The sequence below is a fragment of the Trachemys scripta genome, chromosome 19 (genome assembly GCF_013100865.1).
Source record: "Trachemys scripta elegans isolate TJP31775 chromosome 19, CAS_Tse_1.0, whole genome shotgun sequence".
Taxonomy (NCBI): Eukaryota; Metazoa; Chordata; order Testudines; family Emydidae; genus Trachemys; species Trachemys scripta.
Genome location: NC_048316.1, coordinates 14087477 through 14107157, shown reverse-complemented (window position 1 = coordinate 14107157; position 19681 = coordinate 14087477). Strand labels below are relative to the sequence as shown.

Below are 19681 nucleotides of genomic sequence, written 5' to 3'. Positions count from 1 at the left end.
TCACTGGTTTGAAAAGAACACCTCACACAACATGGCCTGCAGGGTCAGCCCTATAATGCCATCATCTTGAAGGAAGTGTTGAATTTGTGCAGTGGAGTTTGTATGAGATGAAAGATCCCTGCCTTCTGTAGTGCTACACAGAATCATAGAGAGCTGATCCTGAGAGGAGCCGGGTGACTCCTGTAAACTGCTAAGCACATCAACTCCTGTGTTCGGTGATGGAACTGTATCCACATTGAGTCACAGGGAACTTAGGAGCTAGCTATTTTTAAGAACTTCAGATGTTCTCACAATGAACCCTTGAGTCATATGCCTCCAACCATCAGCTACTTTGTGCCTTGCAAGTTAAAATTGAATAAACGGATCCAAAAATCTAACTCAGAAGGAAAGGAAAGGAAATACATTTCTTCATTTACAGGCAAGAAAACTGGGTTACTTATAGTGAATTGGTATTTTGCTGTTACAGCTGTCTGCTCCTTAGAAATTCTACAAGTATGCCACTGTGGTACTCCGGAAAACCCCAGCATTCAAACTCTCAACAGTACACTCTCATGCACCACTGATTGCTCCTTCTCTTCTAGAAATATGCATATTGCACAACTCATCCCTGCTGTGTTTCAGCCAATTCAGTGTGACGTTAAAGGGGAAAGATCTGAAATGAAGGGGACGTGGACGGACGAGTGGGGATTCGGTGAACATTTCTTGGGTCACAAAAATCCGGTATGCCTGGTTTTTGAGGTCTCCTCTCACTGCTTGGGAACTACAAAGTAATAGTGTGGTTTTAGGTTACAATATTCTGTAATGCAGCCTGACCAAAATCAAGCATCTGCTCTAAATTTGATTTGATTGAGCTGTTTTGCAAGAAGTATAACCACAGCTTGAGAGTAGCATCTTTGTAAATGTACAGGACATGGTTAGGAAAAGCCACACAGCAGCTTTCTTAAAGAACAGAATTGAAGACAATCAGAAGTGGGCTTGGCTGTGGGACAGAGCAATGATTGGATCTCAGAAGTAGAAAACCCCGGTTTGAAAATAACCTGATGCAAGTGTTTTGGACAAGCAAACAGAGGAGATGATTAATAGAAATGGCACCACACCCCACAGAGGGAGAAGGTCTAGGAAAATTCACAGCTGGAAACCGGGAACTCTGAAAAAGAGGGATCCATAAAAACACCTTGCAACTTGCTGGTTTTACAAATGAACCTAGCTAGGTACATACCTGGCCCTCATCACTGTAATACCTGAGCAATGTGGCTCAGCTTTCCATTGACTTCTATCTGAGTTGGATCAAATTGGAAACACCAAACAAACAACAAAAACAAAAAACACTCACTAAGGGAGAACAGGTGATGAGCTCCATTTATAGGGGCTCAAACATAGGATCCCAGAGTTGGATGAGGATCAAATTCAGGCCCTCTGAGAGAGGGAGAATTTCTCCTGCTGGAGGATACCTATACAGTAGCCCTTTGAGGAAGTATCAGACACCAGATGATGATGATGAAGAAGCAGCTCTGTGATGAAAAGCTGAGACAGCAGCCAGATGAACTCTCGGAGAAGGGTCAGATTAAACAACCATCACCACCAAAAGGTAGTAGTACTCTCCCAAAGTCCACCTAAATCCCAAGCTCTGGTCACATCCCAGAATTCTCCAATTCCACCACCAAAAGGAGGCACCACATTTTGACAAAGTGGTTTGATTTTGCTTTCCTCGTGGTCGGCACACAAGCGTGCTCACATGCACAAATAAATCTACTCCCTCCTGCTTGGGCTTTTCTTCCCGCCCCATGGCTTCCTGATAGGGTGTCCAGCCTGGCAGGGAATATGCTATCCCTCTTAGGCGGCTGGAGAAACCACAGAGCTCTTCTCTCAGGCTGAACTAGGAAGATCGCTGAGCAGTTGATTTGCTCTTCAGGGAACAGAGCATGCAGGATGGCTCTCTTGCAGTCTTGTACCAGGAAGATCAGTGGCTGCTCCCACTGGATTTGGAGACAGGCAGCAATAGCATTAAGTGGGGGGCCAGCAACATTTTGAATTTGGCACATTGTCTCTGGTGAACGGATAGTTGTGTTGTCGTTACTCTAATATGGCCACAACCTAACAGCAGAGCAGTCAGAATAGCACAGCAAACAGAGTGAGCAAACACAAGCTTATACACTGGGTTTTGGGGAGCCTTCCTTTAGACATGCTTTCTTTGAAAGGCTCTTGGAGAGGTTCATGGAACCCGAAGAGAATGACCATGCTGACTATGAAAAGGATTTTCACTTGTTTGAAATAAAGCACTGTTGCTAAAATTGGAAGGAGGAGGATAAAAAAAAATACATATAGGCTAGTGCCTGAGTTTTTCACCTGCCTTGCAGTAAGGGAGAGTACTTTTAACAGGAACTCAGTGCTATTCAGTGGAATTCGCCATGCAGGGCAAGTGGGATTTCAATGTGCCAGAGCCACACAAAAATCCTGAATCACGTCCACATGAACAGCAGAATTAAATTTGAGATGGATACAGAAACTGCAGAGGCAAAATTGGAGTGTGGCATAAAAGGATGAGACACTGGTATGTCAACACTGAAATCAGGTGGTGTGATTGAGACTATGTAGACATACCTGAGCTAGCTTTAATCTAGCTAAATCAAAGGTAGCTCAAGTAACAATAGCAGTGAAGCCATAGCAAAATGGGTTGCGACCACCCAAGTATGTGCCTAGGGTCCTGGGTGGGCAGGACATACCCCATTTCCTGACTCTTAGTTCTTGCCTAGTACGAAACTACAGTACAAATACAGAAACTATAGCTATTGGCCCAAATTTGGCTCTGGTATAACTCTGGTGAAATCACTGGAGTTGTTGAACTGGGGCCATTTTGTTGTTGTTATTTTACTAAACCCTTTGTAGTATAGTAAATAACAGTGCACATAAGCATGGGTGTCAACCTTGGCAGAAATGACTGCAAGCTGATTATCCTTCTCCCTGTTTTCCTTCTTCAGTTTATCTGCATTCAGTTTGAGTTGCAGTATTCTCTGCTCCTTTGCTGAAATGTCTCTTTGCAAACTGGTCACCAGTCCTGCGAAGAACAGAATTTAGGTCAAAGAAAACAACGGCATTTCAGTTACGAAAACCTGCTAAACAATAACCTCATCATATAAACACCAAAGAAGAAAAAATAGTTATCATATATTAACAATATCTGGTTTTGAAAGCAGATCCAAATTTAGTCCATACACTCTGGGAGTTATTTAGTGACCATTAGTCCCAAGGAATTCAATGCTTTGGAGAATACGCTCCTTTGGGCAAGAACAATTCTCTAACAGCTCAGTTTTTCTTGAAAAAACTATGTTTAGGTCTGAAACTTTGATAATTGTCTGTGGACTGGTGTAAGTCAATGTAACATAGTCTGTTTGCTTTTGGAAAACTGAGATGGAGTGAAATGATTTCGCTAACGGGAGTGTATTGTTAGCTACTGGTTAAATAAAAACACTGAGTATTTTGTGTAAATATTAAAGTCGTTTTGACTATTAAAGCATTATATAAAGGAAGGCTGGAAATTGGAAAATGGTTTGCACTCTGAGACAAAGCCCTTGAAAGATGTTCAGAGCACTGGACACAGGAGGCCGTATCCTCAGTAGGCATAAATCAGCACAGTGTCCCTGAAGTTAGTGGAGCTATACTGATTACACAGCCGAGGGGTTGATCTACAGTGACTAACAGTTCCTTATATTCCAGGGTTCTTTTTTCCTTTCCTTTCCTTTTTTTTTTTTTTTAAATAAACCATCTGTCCCACAACTCACCCAGGTTTAGTTCCCAAAGTTCCTTATTTCTACTCTACTAGTTCTTCTGTCAGAAGAAAGCTGTAAGCCTCAAAGAGGTTAAAATGAAATAGAAAAAAGAGATGAACAATTTTAGAAGATCCTCAAAGCCACTAAAAATAATTTCTGGCCAGAAAAGTTGTCAAGTATACATTTTCATTGCTAAACTATATTAACTGTGATCCTAGCCCTAAAAACTGCATGTTAAAGTACACTACCTGAGATGCCAGAGGAAATATACCTGTAGTTAGAGCTTGATTCCTCCTTAACTTCTCACCCTCTTTTTTCAAGTTTGCAATTTCTAAGTCTCTTTCGGAGAGGGAATGGCACAAGACTTGGCTCGAATCTCTCTGCAGATTGCTGATCTACAAAAGATATGCAAAGAAAATAAATGATTGGTCACCTTAAATAGGGCGAACCAGCAGAGGCCAAACAAACTCTATCTTTGTTCTACATTTGAACCAAACTTGTTTTGAGATTTGAAATAGGTTAAATGGCTTTTTGTTTAAATTAGTCAAATACACTCATGTCTATACTTCCCAATTCAGTCGTGATGAAAAGCTGCTATGAGAAAAGTGTTCTTGCTACATTTCCAACTCCATGGATATGCCAGATATTTAGACAGTCTGTCCAATAGCAAGTTAAGGAGGGCCTTTACAGCTCTCTGTTTTCAATCTATGCAGATGGCTAACTTAAAAGTCTGATATACGGCACTGAGAAATGTAATCACTTCTGTCCATGGGGCTTTGGGTAGATGGAAGACCTACCCCATTACTTATGATTTTGTAATTTGTACTGCCACTTGAGGTCAAAATGGCTTTCTGTGTTTTTGTCCCAGATGCCTGTTTCTAGAAAACAGAGTATTTGTTAGGAACTGACAGTGTATCTGTGATTCAAGCAGTTGCCCTATTTGCATGGTCAGCCATTAGAATAAGGAAAAGGCAAGTGGAACGGTGATTATATATGGTTTAATTGTTTTTTGTTCTTTTTAATTTGTTTGTACATACATTTTAAATATAATTCTGGATATATATTGTAATACATTTTATTTTTTGTGCATTGAACAATGGCTAAGTTGCTATTAATAAACTTGACTTGATATTTCCAACTGGGAAAAATGCATGAAAACCTTCATTTGTGAACTTGTTTTCCAAGATCTCCATCCCAATTCTGCGGACCTGAGTGGTTTGAATAGTTTAGACAAATATTCAAACCTGAGAGTTTATCCAAACTGAACAGGGTTCAGCCATGATTACTCTAAGCACAAACAAAAGTCAAATAGTCTCTCTGCTACTGAAATATTCCAGCAGTCAAACATTCAGAAAAACAAACAAACCACAGATCCTTCTCAGCTAACTCACAGGAGCAGCCCCATGGATGCTTGCATGAGTAAGTCAAAAGGATTTATATATCATGAGCCAACTTATAGCAACAGGAGGAGTAAGGCTAGTATTTCAAGGTCATTGGTTTATGTGTTGTTTTCTAGAGTCTTCAGCTAATTGTCAAGAACAAATATTTCAGATGATAACTTACTGAAAGCACTTGAAGGCATTTGCATTTTCTAATGCAAATAAAGATCAGACACATTACTTCCTGGCTGTCATGAGTGAAGATGAAACTTTGCAGTCTACTTTTTCATATCATGGCCAAAGAGATAATAAGGGACAAAATATAAATTTCCCATTGTTAAAATTATTGGTTTCATGAGCCTAATTCGGAGGGGATAAGTAGTTTGAAGGAGTCCACTGCGGGAGTGTGCAGCTCTACCTGCAATATATCGTCTTCAACATAATACAAAACCAGAACTGCTGACAACTCATGGAAAACGACCACCAACGCTTTGTATAGCAATATGTATCAGATTTTAAGTATTGCTCCTTTCTTGCTCTTTATCACTGTGTGCATTCACATGACCACAGATCTTAAAAGGGACACTGTCAACTTGAAATATAGTCAACATAAAAATGTGTTAAAAGTAGTTTCAGATATTATACATGCCTTCCAGTCACCCTCCCAATTTATATAGCTTTTCAATCAGAGTTCCATATTTTAAAAATGTTTTCTCTCTCCTGTTGCTGTATGAAAGACACACACAAACAAATAGGGAAGCTGTCTATAAAGTGTATATATACAAAGGGTTGTCAAAGAGGTGAACAAACTGAAAAAAACAACAACCCCTTTTTCTCCTCTAAGCTCTTTTGTTTCTAGCAACAATTGTTCGTTAAAAAAAATAAAAATTCACAGAGGAGTCTGATTAAAGCTGACAGTGTCCCTTTAAGAGTTCAATACCTGCTCTTTCAAGGCTTTAATCTCCTCCGTCTTTGCTTCAATATCTCGCTCAAAGGTCAGTAGTTTTTGAGTAAACTTGACATCATTCCTAGCAGCCTGAGCCATCTTCTTTGTCATCACTGCAATTTCATCCTGAAGATTGGCTATCACTGTATCTTTATGTTTTGACTCACTTTCAAAACCCAAGAGATGACTGATTTCATCTTTCATTTTCAGAATTATTTCATCCTACATGCAGAATAAATTTAAATATTATACACAAATGGGGATACAACATCGCGCCTGTTCCAAAAAAGGCTTTCAAATTATTTTATTTTATGATAAATTTTCTGTCTCCAAAATGCTACACTTGCTCATTCTAGTATTATTAAAATATAGTGGTAGTCCAACAACTTTAAAACAGAATTTCAGATACTCACATTTGCTATCTTACATTTCCTCACCCTGAAATTCACTAGCTCCAAGACATCTCATTCCTTTGTCCATATAGTAATTTTCACTCGTGTGTAGTCCCATTCAAAATCAGTTACTCTACAGTGATGTGGGTGAAGGGAATTTTACTATTAGTCATTTAAAGACCCTATTTGTATAGCATTTCTGCTTTGTTTGCCTACCAATCCCTCTATCTGCTTTCAATATATTCCTGTTGATATAAACAATGTTTCTGTGATCTACCTCCATGTCACATTCATACATCACCTTTTCCTGAAGAAGTAAATCCATATGATGACTTCCTGATAATGGAACTCCACTTGCTCCAGATTGTCCATTTCCTGGTACATTTGTCAAGATTGAATATAAAAAATAAAAGGGGCTTCTAATGACTTGCACAGAAATTCAACACAAGAGCCTGTTCTGATTAGGATGAATGCATCTTTATCTCCCTAGTTTGTCTACAAGCATTTCCAAAGCAACCATCATTTTAGTACCTATGCACTTTATCCAAGCAATTGCAGAATAATAATAAAATGTTATAATAAATGACATTCACAGGCATAAACAAACTATATAATCAGTGAAGTATAATATAGTTTCAAGATAAAAATCCTCAAGTGGAGGCGTAGATATAATGTCTGCATGTTTTTCTGAATATGCAACATTGAATAACTATGCATATACTAGCTATAATGTTATGACATATGGCATATGAATAACTATGACTATATAACCTATAACATTATGAAATACAGAATATGGATCATTTTGACCCCGATTCAGAAAAGCATTTAAGCTTCAGTCCAACACTTAAGCATACACTTAGCTCTGAGCATGTGCTTATGTCCCATTAACTTCAATGAACTTAAAAATTCAGTTAAACACATGCTTAAGTGTTTTCCTCAATCACTGCTTTTCTGTTGTGCTGGCATGATTGTGCAGCAATGCTTTTTTGTCTGAAACATTTAGATACAAAAGATCAAACAGCAAATCATCACATTGAAATATATTACTATATGTATAAAAACAAGAATAAGAAAAATAAATATTTGAGTTATGTCATGCTATGGTGTTAGGGACTACGGTAGAGTTAGGGACATTCCCAAGTCCTATCATATGGCCCTAAAATTTGCTGGCATGCAAATTCTTATATAATATGTCAACTATGGTTAAAAATGAAGTTCAGCTTTTTCAGTTGTATTTCGGTTTAAACCTCTAGAACCTTTCCTTAGCCATGACATTGTCCTGTTCTTTACACTTAGAAAATATATGCAAGATATGGCTTTATTTTTAACGCACTCCCAATGAAAACAGCTGATAACCACAGATCAAAAGAGAAAACAAAGTTACTCCAACCAACAGATGTAACAGTTGAATGTATCACCAATGGAAAACACAGTAAGTAGTAACAGAGCAAGTTACACTTTCACAGAATCATAGGACTGGAAGGGACCTCGAGAGCTCATCTAGTCCAGAGTCCCCATGGCAGGACTAAATATTATCTAGGCCATCCCTGACAGGTGTTTGTCTAACCTGCTCTTAAAAATCTCCAGTGATGGAGATCCCCCAACCTCCCTAGGCAATTTATTCCACTGCTTAACCACCCTGACAGTTAGGAAGTTTTTCCTAATGTCAAACCTAAACCTCCTTTGCTGCAATTTAAGCCCATTGCTTCTTGTCCTATCCTCAGACATTAAGAACAATAATTCCCCCTCCTCCTTGCAACAATCTTTTATGTACTTGAAAACTGTTATCATGTTCCCTCTCAGTCTTCTCTTTTCCAGTCTAAAAAATCTAATTTTTTCACTTGTCCTTCACAGGTCATGTTTTCTAAACCTTTAATCATTTTTGTTGCTCTTCTCTGGACTTTCTCCCATTTGTCCTCATCTTTCCTGAAATGTGGTACCCAGAATTGGACACAATACTCCACTTGAGGCCTAATCAGCATGGAGCAGAGCGGAACTTCTCATGTCTTGCTTCCAATACTCCTGCTAACACATCCCAGAATGATGTTCGCTTTTTTTTGCAACACTGTTATACTTTCACATATAACGAAAATGTTCAAGCAAATTTCACCTCAAAGCTGAGCTAATCAATACACTGCTTAACAAACAGCAATTCTATAATATGAACCTGATCTAATGCCCACTGAAGACAATACAACAACTCCATCGGATTGGGTCTGCATGCCTAATTCTCCTGTCACTTGCCAATGTAAATCAGAAATACCTCCACCAAAGTTAGTGGAATTACATCACTGTGAAACTAGTGTGAGAGGACAATTGGTCCCAGTATCTGACAATCCTTCTATAGACTGACAAGTAGATACGTGTGAAAAAACATCATTTTTCATGGAAGTCATGATCAACTTTACTATTGTGCAATGCTATATAAAGGGTTAATGAAAGCACCGTGAAATACCTTGTCTGACTGCAGTAGGCCTATTGAAAGTATCTGGAGAGAAAGAAGAAGTCATACTTCTCCCCCAAGCACTCACAGGTCTTTTTCTGTTTGGTGGATGGGGTGTAGTTCCATTTGTTCCATGCATCCAACTGTTGTGAACGCTGGATGGGTGCTGAGACTGGAGGAAGGGAAGCTGAGAAGGAGCTGTTGAAGGGGTATAAAGTTTTGTCTCTGAAATTAACTGCAACTGCCCCGGCCATGCTATGTCACGTTTCATTGGTGGGCAAGACATCTGCAGGAGGAAAAAATGCAATCTTGTACAGAGAATGGGAAAAAAATTACTTACTACAGTGTGTGTATGTTATATATTAATACAGAACGCAGCAACATGTATGAATAGAAGAAAAATTCAAATCAACCTGCATTACCTTGCCATTTTCAACTTTGAATTTCATCTTTCATCATGCTACCTAATCACTTAGCTTTGTTTGGTCTTTCCGTAGTTCTTCACAGTCATCTCTAAACTTGGATAACATAAACTATTGTCATCTATAAAATCTGCCACCTCTTGATTCACCTCTTTTCCAGATCATACGTTAATATCTGTACATCCATACTAGTAAAACTCATTCCGATGCTCCGTTGGCACACTTTGCTATGATGACAACTAAAATGAAGTCTATCAAACTATTCATGTGATTAAAGTTAGGCATGTTCTTAAGTGCCTACCTGGCTGAGGTCTGAGTTTCTTAATCAACTCTTGCGCAGAATTTTGCCAAAGGCTTTGTAAAAGTCAAACTGGTTCTCTTGTATCCATTATATTATTGACAAGATTTAAGAATTCTAGTAGATTACAAAGCACAAATTTCCTTTACACAAACAATACTGGTTTGTACCAATCATATCAAGTTTGTGGATCTTTGGAGGCAAATCTGGCTAGGTATTCATAGAGCTTGCGGTTGAGTTATGTGGAAACCATTGGTCTGCATGATTTCAACCCAAAACCCTGGCATTTTGGCAAAGTTTCACTCTGAGACAATGGATGGAAACCCATGTTCAGAGAAACTGAATAAAAGTTTGTAACCTGGGGTAACTGAATGAAGGGAACTATAAAGTGATTAAGTGAATGGTTTGTGAGCAACAACCCTGTGGTGTGGACAGGAGACTATCTTCTTCAGTAGTTTTCAAACTTTTGTATTGGTGACCCCTTTCACATAGCAAGCCTCTGAGTGCAACCCCCCTTATAAATTAAAAACACAATTTTTTATATTAAACACTGTTATAAATGCTGGAGGCAAAGCGGAATTTGGAGGCGGAGGCTGACAGCCCGCGACCCCCATGTAATAACTTCACAACCCCCGAGGGTTCATGACCCTCAGTTTGAGAACCCCTATCTTAATCTGTCATTTGGTATTCTGAAACAAAGGCTATCTCCATGAGGACACCTGGCTTGAGATGAGATTTTCCAGCCTGATAGCCCTACATGTCAGAGAAATTATGTAGGGCACCGCATGCTCATCTGTTGTTAAGAGCACCTTTCAATTGTTGTAGAGATGAGCCAAAACTGAAGCTTTGAATTCCAATTCCTTCTAATTTCATGGTGTGGGTTTATATTCCTGCCCTGGAATACAAACCTGACCTGTGGTTTCAATCTTGGGTCAGATCCAAAATCAAGAGAGGTCTAGTTTCCAGTTTGGTTGTGAATGAATTCTGATGAAAACTGCCAAAGGCTTGTGAGCTATGACCCATCCTATCCAAACCATATCCCTGGTTCAGCATTAAACCTGAACCCAACCCTAATCCTGAGCCAACACTAAACACTGCTAACTTGACCCATCTCTAGAAGAAGCTGGACCTTCCACAAAGGGATGACCCCACTGGCAACCAGTAAGCATGCAGTACAACACTCCCCTTGCTACCGGACAAGTCCCAGAATTTGGAAAGGGGAGAGCCTGAGTTTCTTATCAGCTGTGTGGCCCATGAAATCAAGTGCTTTGGTCATATCACACTAGTATCCTTCCACAGAAAGGGTAAGCCAGGTATCTCTCTAGGGAGCCACCCAAGTTTTCAGGCAAAAGCTAATATTGCTCCCTGGACTTCAGTATTCTGCCAACCATCAGTCTTTAACACCATCCTTTTTGGATACCGGTCTGCACTACATGACTGGAATACGCTGATTTTCCAAGCAAAGAAAGAGGCTGGACTCAAACAATCTCTTGATTGTGGCCTACCTGCAGCTGGAAAAATATAACCACTTTGGGAAACAAACAATATTTTGTCTGTTTTATTCTTTTAAATCTGTTTACCACTGAGGCGTTAGCAATTGACTCCTCAGAGTTTATCTTTTGCTCTGTGACACTGTGGCAATATAGGTACCTAAAATTCTTTCAGGCAAAGGAAGGTTACATAATAAGATAATACATACCAGCAGAATGTGACTTTGCCCTCCCCACAATCCCCCTTAAATAACTAACAGTGGAGAAAAAGGCCATGGCTGGTCACTTTGGGTTCACTTAAGGTGAACTGAAATACTTTAAAAATACATACAAAAAAGATCCTAAGTCTTAAACAGAATGCATGAATGAATTAAAAACTTATAAATAAAATCTGAAGCAAACAATGTGAAAATAATGTCCTCTTTTACTTACCTGCCCAGACCCAATTTCAGGGTCCAATGTTTCTCCTGCAAGAATTGATAACATCATACACACCTAAAGCATCATTATGAATGCAGCTCCTCACTCTGTATAGGTGTTTGTGATGCTCAGATCTTGACAGGTTAAAAAAAAGGCTTTTATTTACCTTTAAAATGTATTTGTAATTTCAGGGCTACACATCTGTTTTGTTCAGGATTGAATAATTTAACATTTTATACAATTATAATTAAAAAATTGTTTTACCTTTAATACTAAAAAAAAAGGGAAAATCATCTTTTTATATATCTACAAATACTTGGTGCACTGAAACTTAACAATGATTTACCCTCTACAGTGAGCAATGTCAAACATCAAAGCTATTATATCAAAAAGGAATCATAAAGCCTGAAGCTTTAAAAAGGCATGTTGTGCTGTTTCTGTGTCAGTATGTATTGTACATAAAATATTTTTTAAATGAAAATGCCTGATGTTCTGGTGTGGACAAACTTTATGTAAACAGTTTTTCTGCCACAGTATTGGAATTCTAACTGCATCCGTTCATAAAGTTGGTTTCACCACCTAAAATCAGGATTTTCTCCTCAGTTATCAGCACTCTGTGTAACTTTGGGGAGAGGAGTCCAAACTACTAAACTAGGCTAGGACATCCAAAATCTGCATCCAGATACTCAAATTGGCACTCACGGACTATTGTATCTGTACTGAGGTGGTGCTCGGAGGCCCAGGATCATGGCTTAATTTTGCTTGGCACTCTACACACAACAGTGATAATCCCAGTCCCTGCCCAGAAGAATTTACCATCTAATTTATGTATAGGAAATGTAGCCTAGTGCTTAAACCACAGGACTGAGAACCAGAATTTCTGGATTCTGCTCCTGGCTCTTCCACTGATTCACTCTGCGACCTTGGATAGATCACTGAACAGCTCCCTGCCTCAGTTTCCCTACCCGTACAATAGAAGTAATGTTTCCTTAATTTACAGGGGGCATATGAGGCTTAATTATTATATGTTGGTAAAGCACTTTAAGATACTGTGATGGAGTTATAACGGTGCAAAGTGTTAATATAAATGTGCATTTTGTATGCCCAATGTTAGTCTGAGTGATAGAATATGTCACCCCATTAAGTCATCCACTTTGGAAAGTTGGGCCTTGACTATTTATTTGAACTGCAGCATTTCTGTGTTTGCAATATGGGAATACAAGCTATTGCGATATCCTTTGCTATTTGCTGCATTTGAGCACTCCTCCCCACATTCTAGAGGCATGTCTCCAAAGACAAGCCTGAATCTATCAGTTTGTTTTTTATCCTATTCAAGGCAGATTTCTAGATCTCCAATTGCTTGAGATCTTCAAGACCCAGAGCAATAAAAGTCTTACGGGCTCTTATCAATTCCTTCCCATATAAATTGCCTGAAATCTTGGTGATACTAGCTGACTGTCCCGTGACAGGAGTACTACCTTTTTAAATGTCATTTCCTATATATGTGAATGCTTTTATTTTATACTGTGTTCAAGAGTTGTGGTGTGACATTGGGTCTTTGCTGGATGCCTGTCTCATGCTAAGGACATGAATGATACTATTGCTAATAACGCAATCACATATAATCCAGGTATACTTTTGAGTTTGAAAAAGGATCAAATTGCTTTTAAGCACAAATTTAAAAAGATAACAGTTTTTATAATCTGTTATTTTTACCATTTAACTTTTGAAAACACAACTTGAAAAGGGAAGTTTCCAGTTTGGATACTCTGTACTTCTAAAGAAGAATCAGACAAACTGGAGATATTTCTGAGTTTTCTAGAGGCTTAACTTTTCTTGTCCCTAGTGCAGTTGTAGAAGAAAAATCCAGGTTTTACAACCTCTCAATGCAGTGCCTGAGATTGTGCAGCAGGTGGAGCTAGAGACCTCTTATTTTCCTATTCCCTCTCAATAAATCCATGAACATTTTCCCCTTACTTTTAAGAGAGAAGGCTTCTCAAATGGAAAACAACTTGCCTCCGTACCATATCTAGCTATGCTGACTTTTTGAAAAAGAAAAAAAGTATCTCTGTTTGAGATGTATGCCCTATACCTAGGGCCCTACCAAATTCATGGTCCATTTTGGTCAATTTCACTGTCATAGGATTTTAAAAGTCGTAAATTTCATGATTTCAGCTATTTAAATCCGAAATTTCATGGTGTTGTAACTGTAGGGGTCTTGACCCAAAAAGGAATGTGAGTGAGGGGGCGGGGGGTCACAAGGTTATTGTGTGTGTGTGGGGGGGGGGGTTGTGGTACTGCTACCCTTACTTCTGCACTGCTGCAGGTGAGGGCGCTGCTTTCAGAGCTGGGTGGCTGGAGAGTAGCGGCTGCTTGCCGGGAGCCCGGCTCTGAAGACAGAACCACCCCCAGCACCAGCGCAGAGTAAGAATGGCTTGGTATGGTATTGCCACCCTTACTTCTGTGCTGCTGCTGGCGAGGCGCTGTCTTCAGAGCTGGGCGCCTGGCCAACAGCTGCCACTCTCCAGCCACCCAGCTCTGAAGGCAGTGCAGCAGTAAGGATGGCAATACTGCAAGCCCCCTAAAATAACCTTCTGACCCCCCTGCAATTCCCTTTCCGGTCAGGACCCCCAATTTGAGAAACGCTGGTCTCCCCCATGAAATCTGTATAGTACAGGGTAAAAGCACACAAAAGACCAAATTTCATAGTGGGAGTCCAGATTTCACGGTCCATGATGTGTTTTTCGTGGCCGTGAATTTGGTAGGGCCCTACCTACACCTAAAACAGGATATACAGCTGGAACTGGCAATGTCTCTCAAGCCAATAGAACCCTTTAAAGTACACCCACTGTACTAGCTAAAGAAGTGAGTATCAGAGAAGGGGAACATGGAACATGCAAAGAGGATGAGGGGAAAAAACAGAAGGAAAAGAAAAGAAGCTCCTTGGGCATGGACCATCTTTTTGTGCTGTTTGTACAGCACCAAGTACAATGGGAGCATAATGGAGGGGCACACAGAGCCCTTAGTGGCAGGCCTGGATTAACCAATATGCACTGGATGCACTTGCACAGGGCTCCCATCTCAGGGAGTTCCTCAGCCACCAGAAAAAACAAACAGGGCCAGAAATTGCCATAGTGCACAGGGCCTCTGATGCTGGTGGTGGGGAATTGATGGAGCCAGTGTGGAAGAAGGAGAAGCATATAGACTCCCTGCCATGAGGGAAAAGGCGGGGCGGGGCAGGAGGGGGGATGAAGGGCATATGGGGAAGTGAAAATGGAGATAAACCCAGAGCCACTGGTTTGTGTGGGGGAGAATGAGGGAACCTGGAATGGCAGAACAGGAGAAATGGGAGGCACACAGATCCTCTGGTGATGGCAGAAGCAGCACAGAGTCCCTGAAACAGAGGAGGATGGGAAGACAGCACACAGAGAGATGTGGAGTGAGAAATGGAAGTATGCAAGGAGCCCCTTGTGAGTGACCCTCTAGTACATAATAATACTGAAAATGAATGAGAACTAGAAAGGTGAGGGATGGAAAAAAGGACCAGAAATGCAGAAATTACAAGAGGGAGAAACATGAGAGAGGGAAAAAACTAATAAAATAAGCAGAATTTTTTAGATTTTATTTTTCTGGTATATTAATATAGTAATATGTTTGGGTTTTAAATGTAACCAAATACATAGCTATTGGAGCCTTATTCCGCACTGTAGCTTGATGTCAAAGGGAGATTTACCTGAGAAAGGAGGTCCTGAATAGGACCAAGGAAATGGTAATTTGGTATAGTCATATGATTAACAAATCCAGTCAGACTTCAGCAATTTCAGCCCATTTTTTACCAAACATTTAACTCCATTCTTTGTATCAATATAATTATTTTTATAAATAAGGAGTGTTGTTCATTCCTCAATTCTAGATTTTACACATCTGTCAGGTTCCACTCTGCATTATTCTTACATTAGCATAAGAGGGTGAACAAATTAATTAAAAAAGGAATTTCTAAAAGGTCTTGGGTGAAAACTCCTCAAAGGGTCCAGCATTTCACCCCTGGAGCAGACATTCATATGCAGCTACTTTACAAAATAGGAAGATATTATCTACTCCTGAGACATTACCTGAGAAGTGTTTTCTATCACTAGCTCATAGGATGTTCCTCCTGAACCAAAGCGCAGAATATCCCCTGCACCCACTTTCACTGCTGCATTCTGTATATGGCAATCATTAACAAAAGTGCCATGAAGAGAGTTGAAATCTTGAAGAACAAAGCTGTTTTCTGAATCGCTGAATTCAATGACTGCATGATGATCTTCAATACCTACAGACTGAAATTGGATAACAGTTTCAGAAATCAGTGCAAAGAATTTCCCAGAGTTATGGATCGCAATGGGGATTTTGCTGGGATTTATTTTGCTTTGTCTCATCTGGCTAATATCATACGATAATATGTTTTGGCTCAGAGGTAGTCAAAATGGCTGCTGATTGCTCATCTATTATGCAAGATACAGTATTTTTTTTTTATTTTGTTCAATGGCTAGATTTTTTTTTAAAGCGTCACATTTTTGCATTTTTATAAGTCAGACAGGTCATCTGAATAGGTACCAAAATATACCAGATCACAGCAATAAAAATGGATAACTGATGTTACAGATAGATGCATATGATAATAATGAAGGTATCAAATTAAGAACTTTCCCCTCCCCCTTGCTTCTTGTGATCTTTCTCTATAGCATATTGTTTCATATCCAACCTAGGCCCCAATACCACAGACACTTAAAACACGAGTAACTTTGCACATTTAGTACTTCCATTGAACTCAGTGGGACTACTACTCACATATGCAAATGTCTGCAGTATCAGGACCCTAGATTGTAAGCTACTTGGAGCAAGAACCTGTCTTTTTTTCTCTCTGTAGTGTAAAGCATCCTTGACACTTACTGTAGAGTGCTAATATACAAGTGTTAAATAGTACCAACATTAAGATCTACTACATATATTTCCATGTGTGTTCTAAATAAACAAACACTATTTAGATCACTTTTGAGTATGAAGGTGCAAACTGTTTTCAGTTGGCTCTTTAGTTGACTAACTTGGGTGTGGGTACACTTGAGTGTACAATACCCCTAATGTATGCTCATGGCTTAAAAACGCTCCTGTGTAGACACATCTGTGTTTTTTAGCAAACTAATTTCAAGAAAAGGAACTATTTTTAATTGTAATCTTAAACTTAATCACAGATGAAACAGCCGTAAAATGACATTCTGATCCAACCCTTATTCACATAGGGCTTGATTCGAAGCACCCCGAAGTCAAAGGAAAGATTCCCATTGACTTCAATGGGCTCTGGATCTAGTCCCTAGCACTAATGAGGCATTATTTTCTCTAATACCCTATCCTTTTCTAAGTGTTTTAGCTAGTTCATGTATGAACACCTGTAATGATGGTGCTTAAGCAACCTCCTTGGCAAATTATTGAGTTGTCTAATTGAACTGGTGGTTCCTAATGTCTATGTTAAGTTTTCCTTTTTTTAGTTACCGGCTGTTGCTTCATGTTATATGACCCTAATCCATATCAAATAATTCCTCTCTCTTTTGGTTGTCTAACTTAAATATTTAAACAGGTTCTCTAATTGCCATTTTATCCCTGTGGCTCTAAATGAAATCAAATAAACCACTGCTGACTAAGGAAGACTGGAATTATTATAAATGGGGTAATGAAGTTAAGTAAGAGTAAGTGCTGTAAAGAATAATAATGAAAATAAATGTTATGCTCATACCTTCAGAACAAGATCTGAATCTTCATGTCTTCCTATAGTAGTTACTTTTGATCTCAGCATAAAAACACCATCTGAACTTTTTAAAAAGGCTTTCATTGTCTCCTCTTTTTACCTGTAAGGTTTTATTTTTAGAAAACTCATTTTCTAAGTGTTATCCAATGCACTTTTGCACTTATTCCAGTCAAAACATTTTGAATAGCTTAAATGAACAGTATCAAATAACATGGAAGAAATATCATAATTTATTTACAGGGATGCTGTCAGATTGAATTTAAAATTAAAGACAAATTCTCTACCCTGTGTAACTAAAAAAAAAAAAGATTAAAACTGATTTTCAAGACAGCCTGAGAGAGTTACACATCCATTTACCATTAAAATTCAAATCCCATCCAAAGACAGAAAGAATTTTAAATATCTAATTTACTTTTTATACCATTCATGCTATCGGAGACTGAGAGGCATCTGCAGACTGGTCAATTTCACTTTCACAGATGCTGCAATGTTTGGGTTTCATGCAGGGTGAAAATATTTAGATCCAAACAAGCAAATGTTTTTATTGACCTTTTAAAAATATTATTACCAATGTTTCTTTGTAAATTTGTTTCCCCACTTGCAACCTAGACTAGCTGACAGTTTCACTTTAGGAGGTCTAACATTCACAGCAGGGTGAGAAACTTGTGTACCCTCTGCAAAATTGGTATCCTATGCAGCTGACATCACACCAAAAAAAGATAACTACTTCCCACAGTGAGTTTCATCTGTAAAATACCAATTCTGCTTTAAAACTTTGCGTTCAGTCCTGCAAGTGCTCTATGCACAGAACTCACATTTCTGCTGGTATAAGTTCTGCACATCATTTTGAAATGCATTTCACAGGTCATCAGTGATGTGCTACCAATATTTTAACAAGGTTCTCCAATAACCATTTGCCCGCGTAGCCTATCACAAATCCTCTGTTCAGGAAGCACTGGAGAAACTATTCATATGCATTCCACTGTATACAAACATACCTTTTATATCTATAGCCAGGAATGAGAATAACAGCACTTAGCAAACAAACTAAAGCTACATGTCATTCGAAAAGCCTGCACTATGATACTGAAAATTACACAACAAATATTGAGAGTGCAGCAGAGTTCAATACGTATAATTTGACGGAGGGCATGCAGACCTATTAAGGTCTCCACATGTAAAGCTAGCTACATGCATTAACCTAATACACCATCATTGGATCCATTGCTGGAAAGCAGAGAGAATGGTTTGGGAATCGGTGCTGCCTCACTTCCTCTCACGAGGCTGTGGAAAAGCAGAAGGGTAGCAGCTCATGTTGAGTCCAAGGGATACATAATCATGCAAAAATCATGTGGAGAGAGGATATTCTAGGATATGTGTACCTGCAAGGGAGGGCTATATCTCAAGTTTCTACAGAAAAGTGGTCAGAGTTCAAGGGGCCATTGGTTCCTCAGGACAATGGTTCTCAACCAGGGATACACATACCCCTGAGGGTACACAGAGGTCTTCCTGGGGGTACATCAACTCATCTAGATATTTGCTTAGTTTTACAACAGACTAAATAAAAAGCGCTAGCAAACTTAATATAAACAAAAATTTCAAACAGACAATGAGTTGTTTATACTGCTCTACATACTATACACTGAAATGTAGAAAACAATATTTATATTTCAATTGATTTATTTTATAATTATATGGTAAAAATGAGAAAGTAAAAGCAATTTTTCAGTAATAGTGTGCTATGACACCTTTGTATTTTTAGGTCTGATTTGGTCAGCAAGTAGTTTTTAAGTGAGGGGAACTTTGCGGTACACAAGACAAATCAGACTCCTGAAAGGGGCACAGTAGTCTGGAAAGGTTGAGAGCCATTGGCTCAGGATAATGTGGGGGGAATTCTGGGCTTTGGGTAGCAGAAGGGTAATAACCAAGGGTGAGAAGGGAAACTAGCAAGCAGAGCATGGTGATGAATCCCTAGATTGCTTATTTCTTTGCTTTTTACGGTTTGCATTGGTGTCTGTCAACCTTAACTCAATTGTCCTGCTCTAACTATAATTCAAATGGTACAACTCCCCTAGTGGGGATTCAACTATACTGGTATAAATGTGCTTATACCAGGACAATTTATTCCTATCAGGAAGTGGAATAATCATCTATAGCAGAATAAGGCATCTTTGTATGGGTATAACTGTCCACACTAGCTGTTTGACCAGTATAATTATATCACACCCCTACCAAATATAGTTACACCTGTACATAAACTGTGCGTAGGCCAGGCCTTAGTTTTGAAGCTGTTTGTGTGGCGATATGCTGGCTCTCACACACACGACCGCAAGTATTTT

At 39.1% G+C, this 19681-nt stretch overlaps 1 protein-coding gene across 5 annotated transcripts in view; it reads right to left on the bottom strand.

Moving 5' to 3' along the window:
- Nucleotides 1-19681, bottom strand: part of FHAD1 (forkhead associated phosphopeptide binding domain 1) — a 56525-nt gene that overhangs the window by 36079 nt on the left and 765 nt on the right. For 4 of the 5 annotated variants that reach the window (XM_034753342.1, XM_034753344.1, XM_034753345.1 and 1 more), the window contains exons 2-9: nt 18544-18626; nt 17331-17442; nt 15673-15879; nt 8943-9216; nt 6786-6859; nt 6087-6314; nt 4039-4162; nt 2925-3055 (exon numbers count right to left, since the gene is read on the bottom strand). In XM_034753342.1, coding sequence (XP_034609233.1) covers nt 2925-3055; nt 4039-4162; nt 6087-6314; nt 6786-6859; nt 8943-9216; nt 15673-15879; nt 17331-17426 — 1134 coding nt within the window. In that variant the 5' untranslated portion in view covers nt 17427-17442; nt 18544-18626. Of the gene's footprint in view, nt 1-2924; nt 3056-4038; nt 4163-6086; nt 6315-6785; nt 6860-8942; nt 9217-15672; nt 15880-17330; nt 17443-18543; nt 18627-19681 lie in introns of those variants that run through there. The other variant, XM_034753346.1, reaches the window with a different exon arrangement.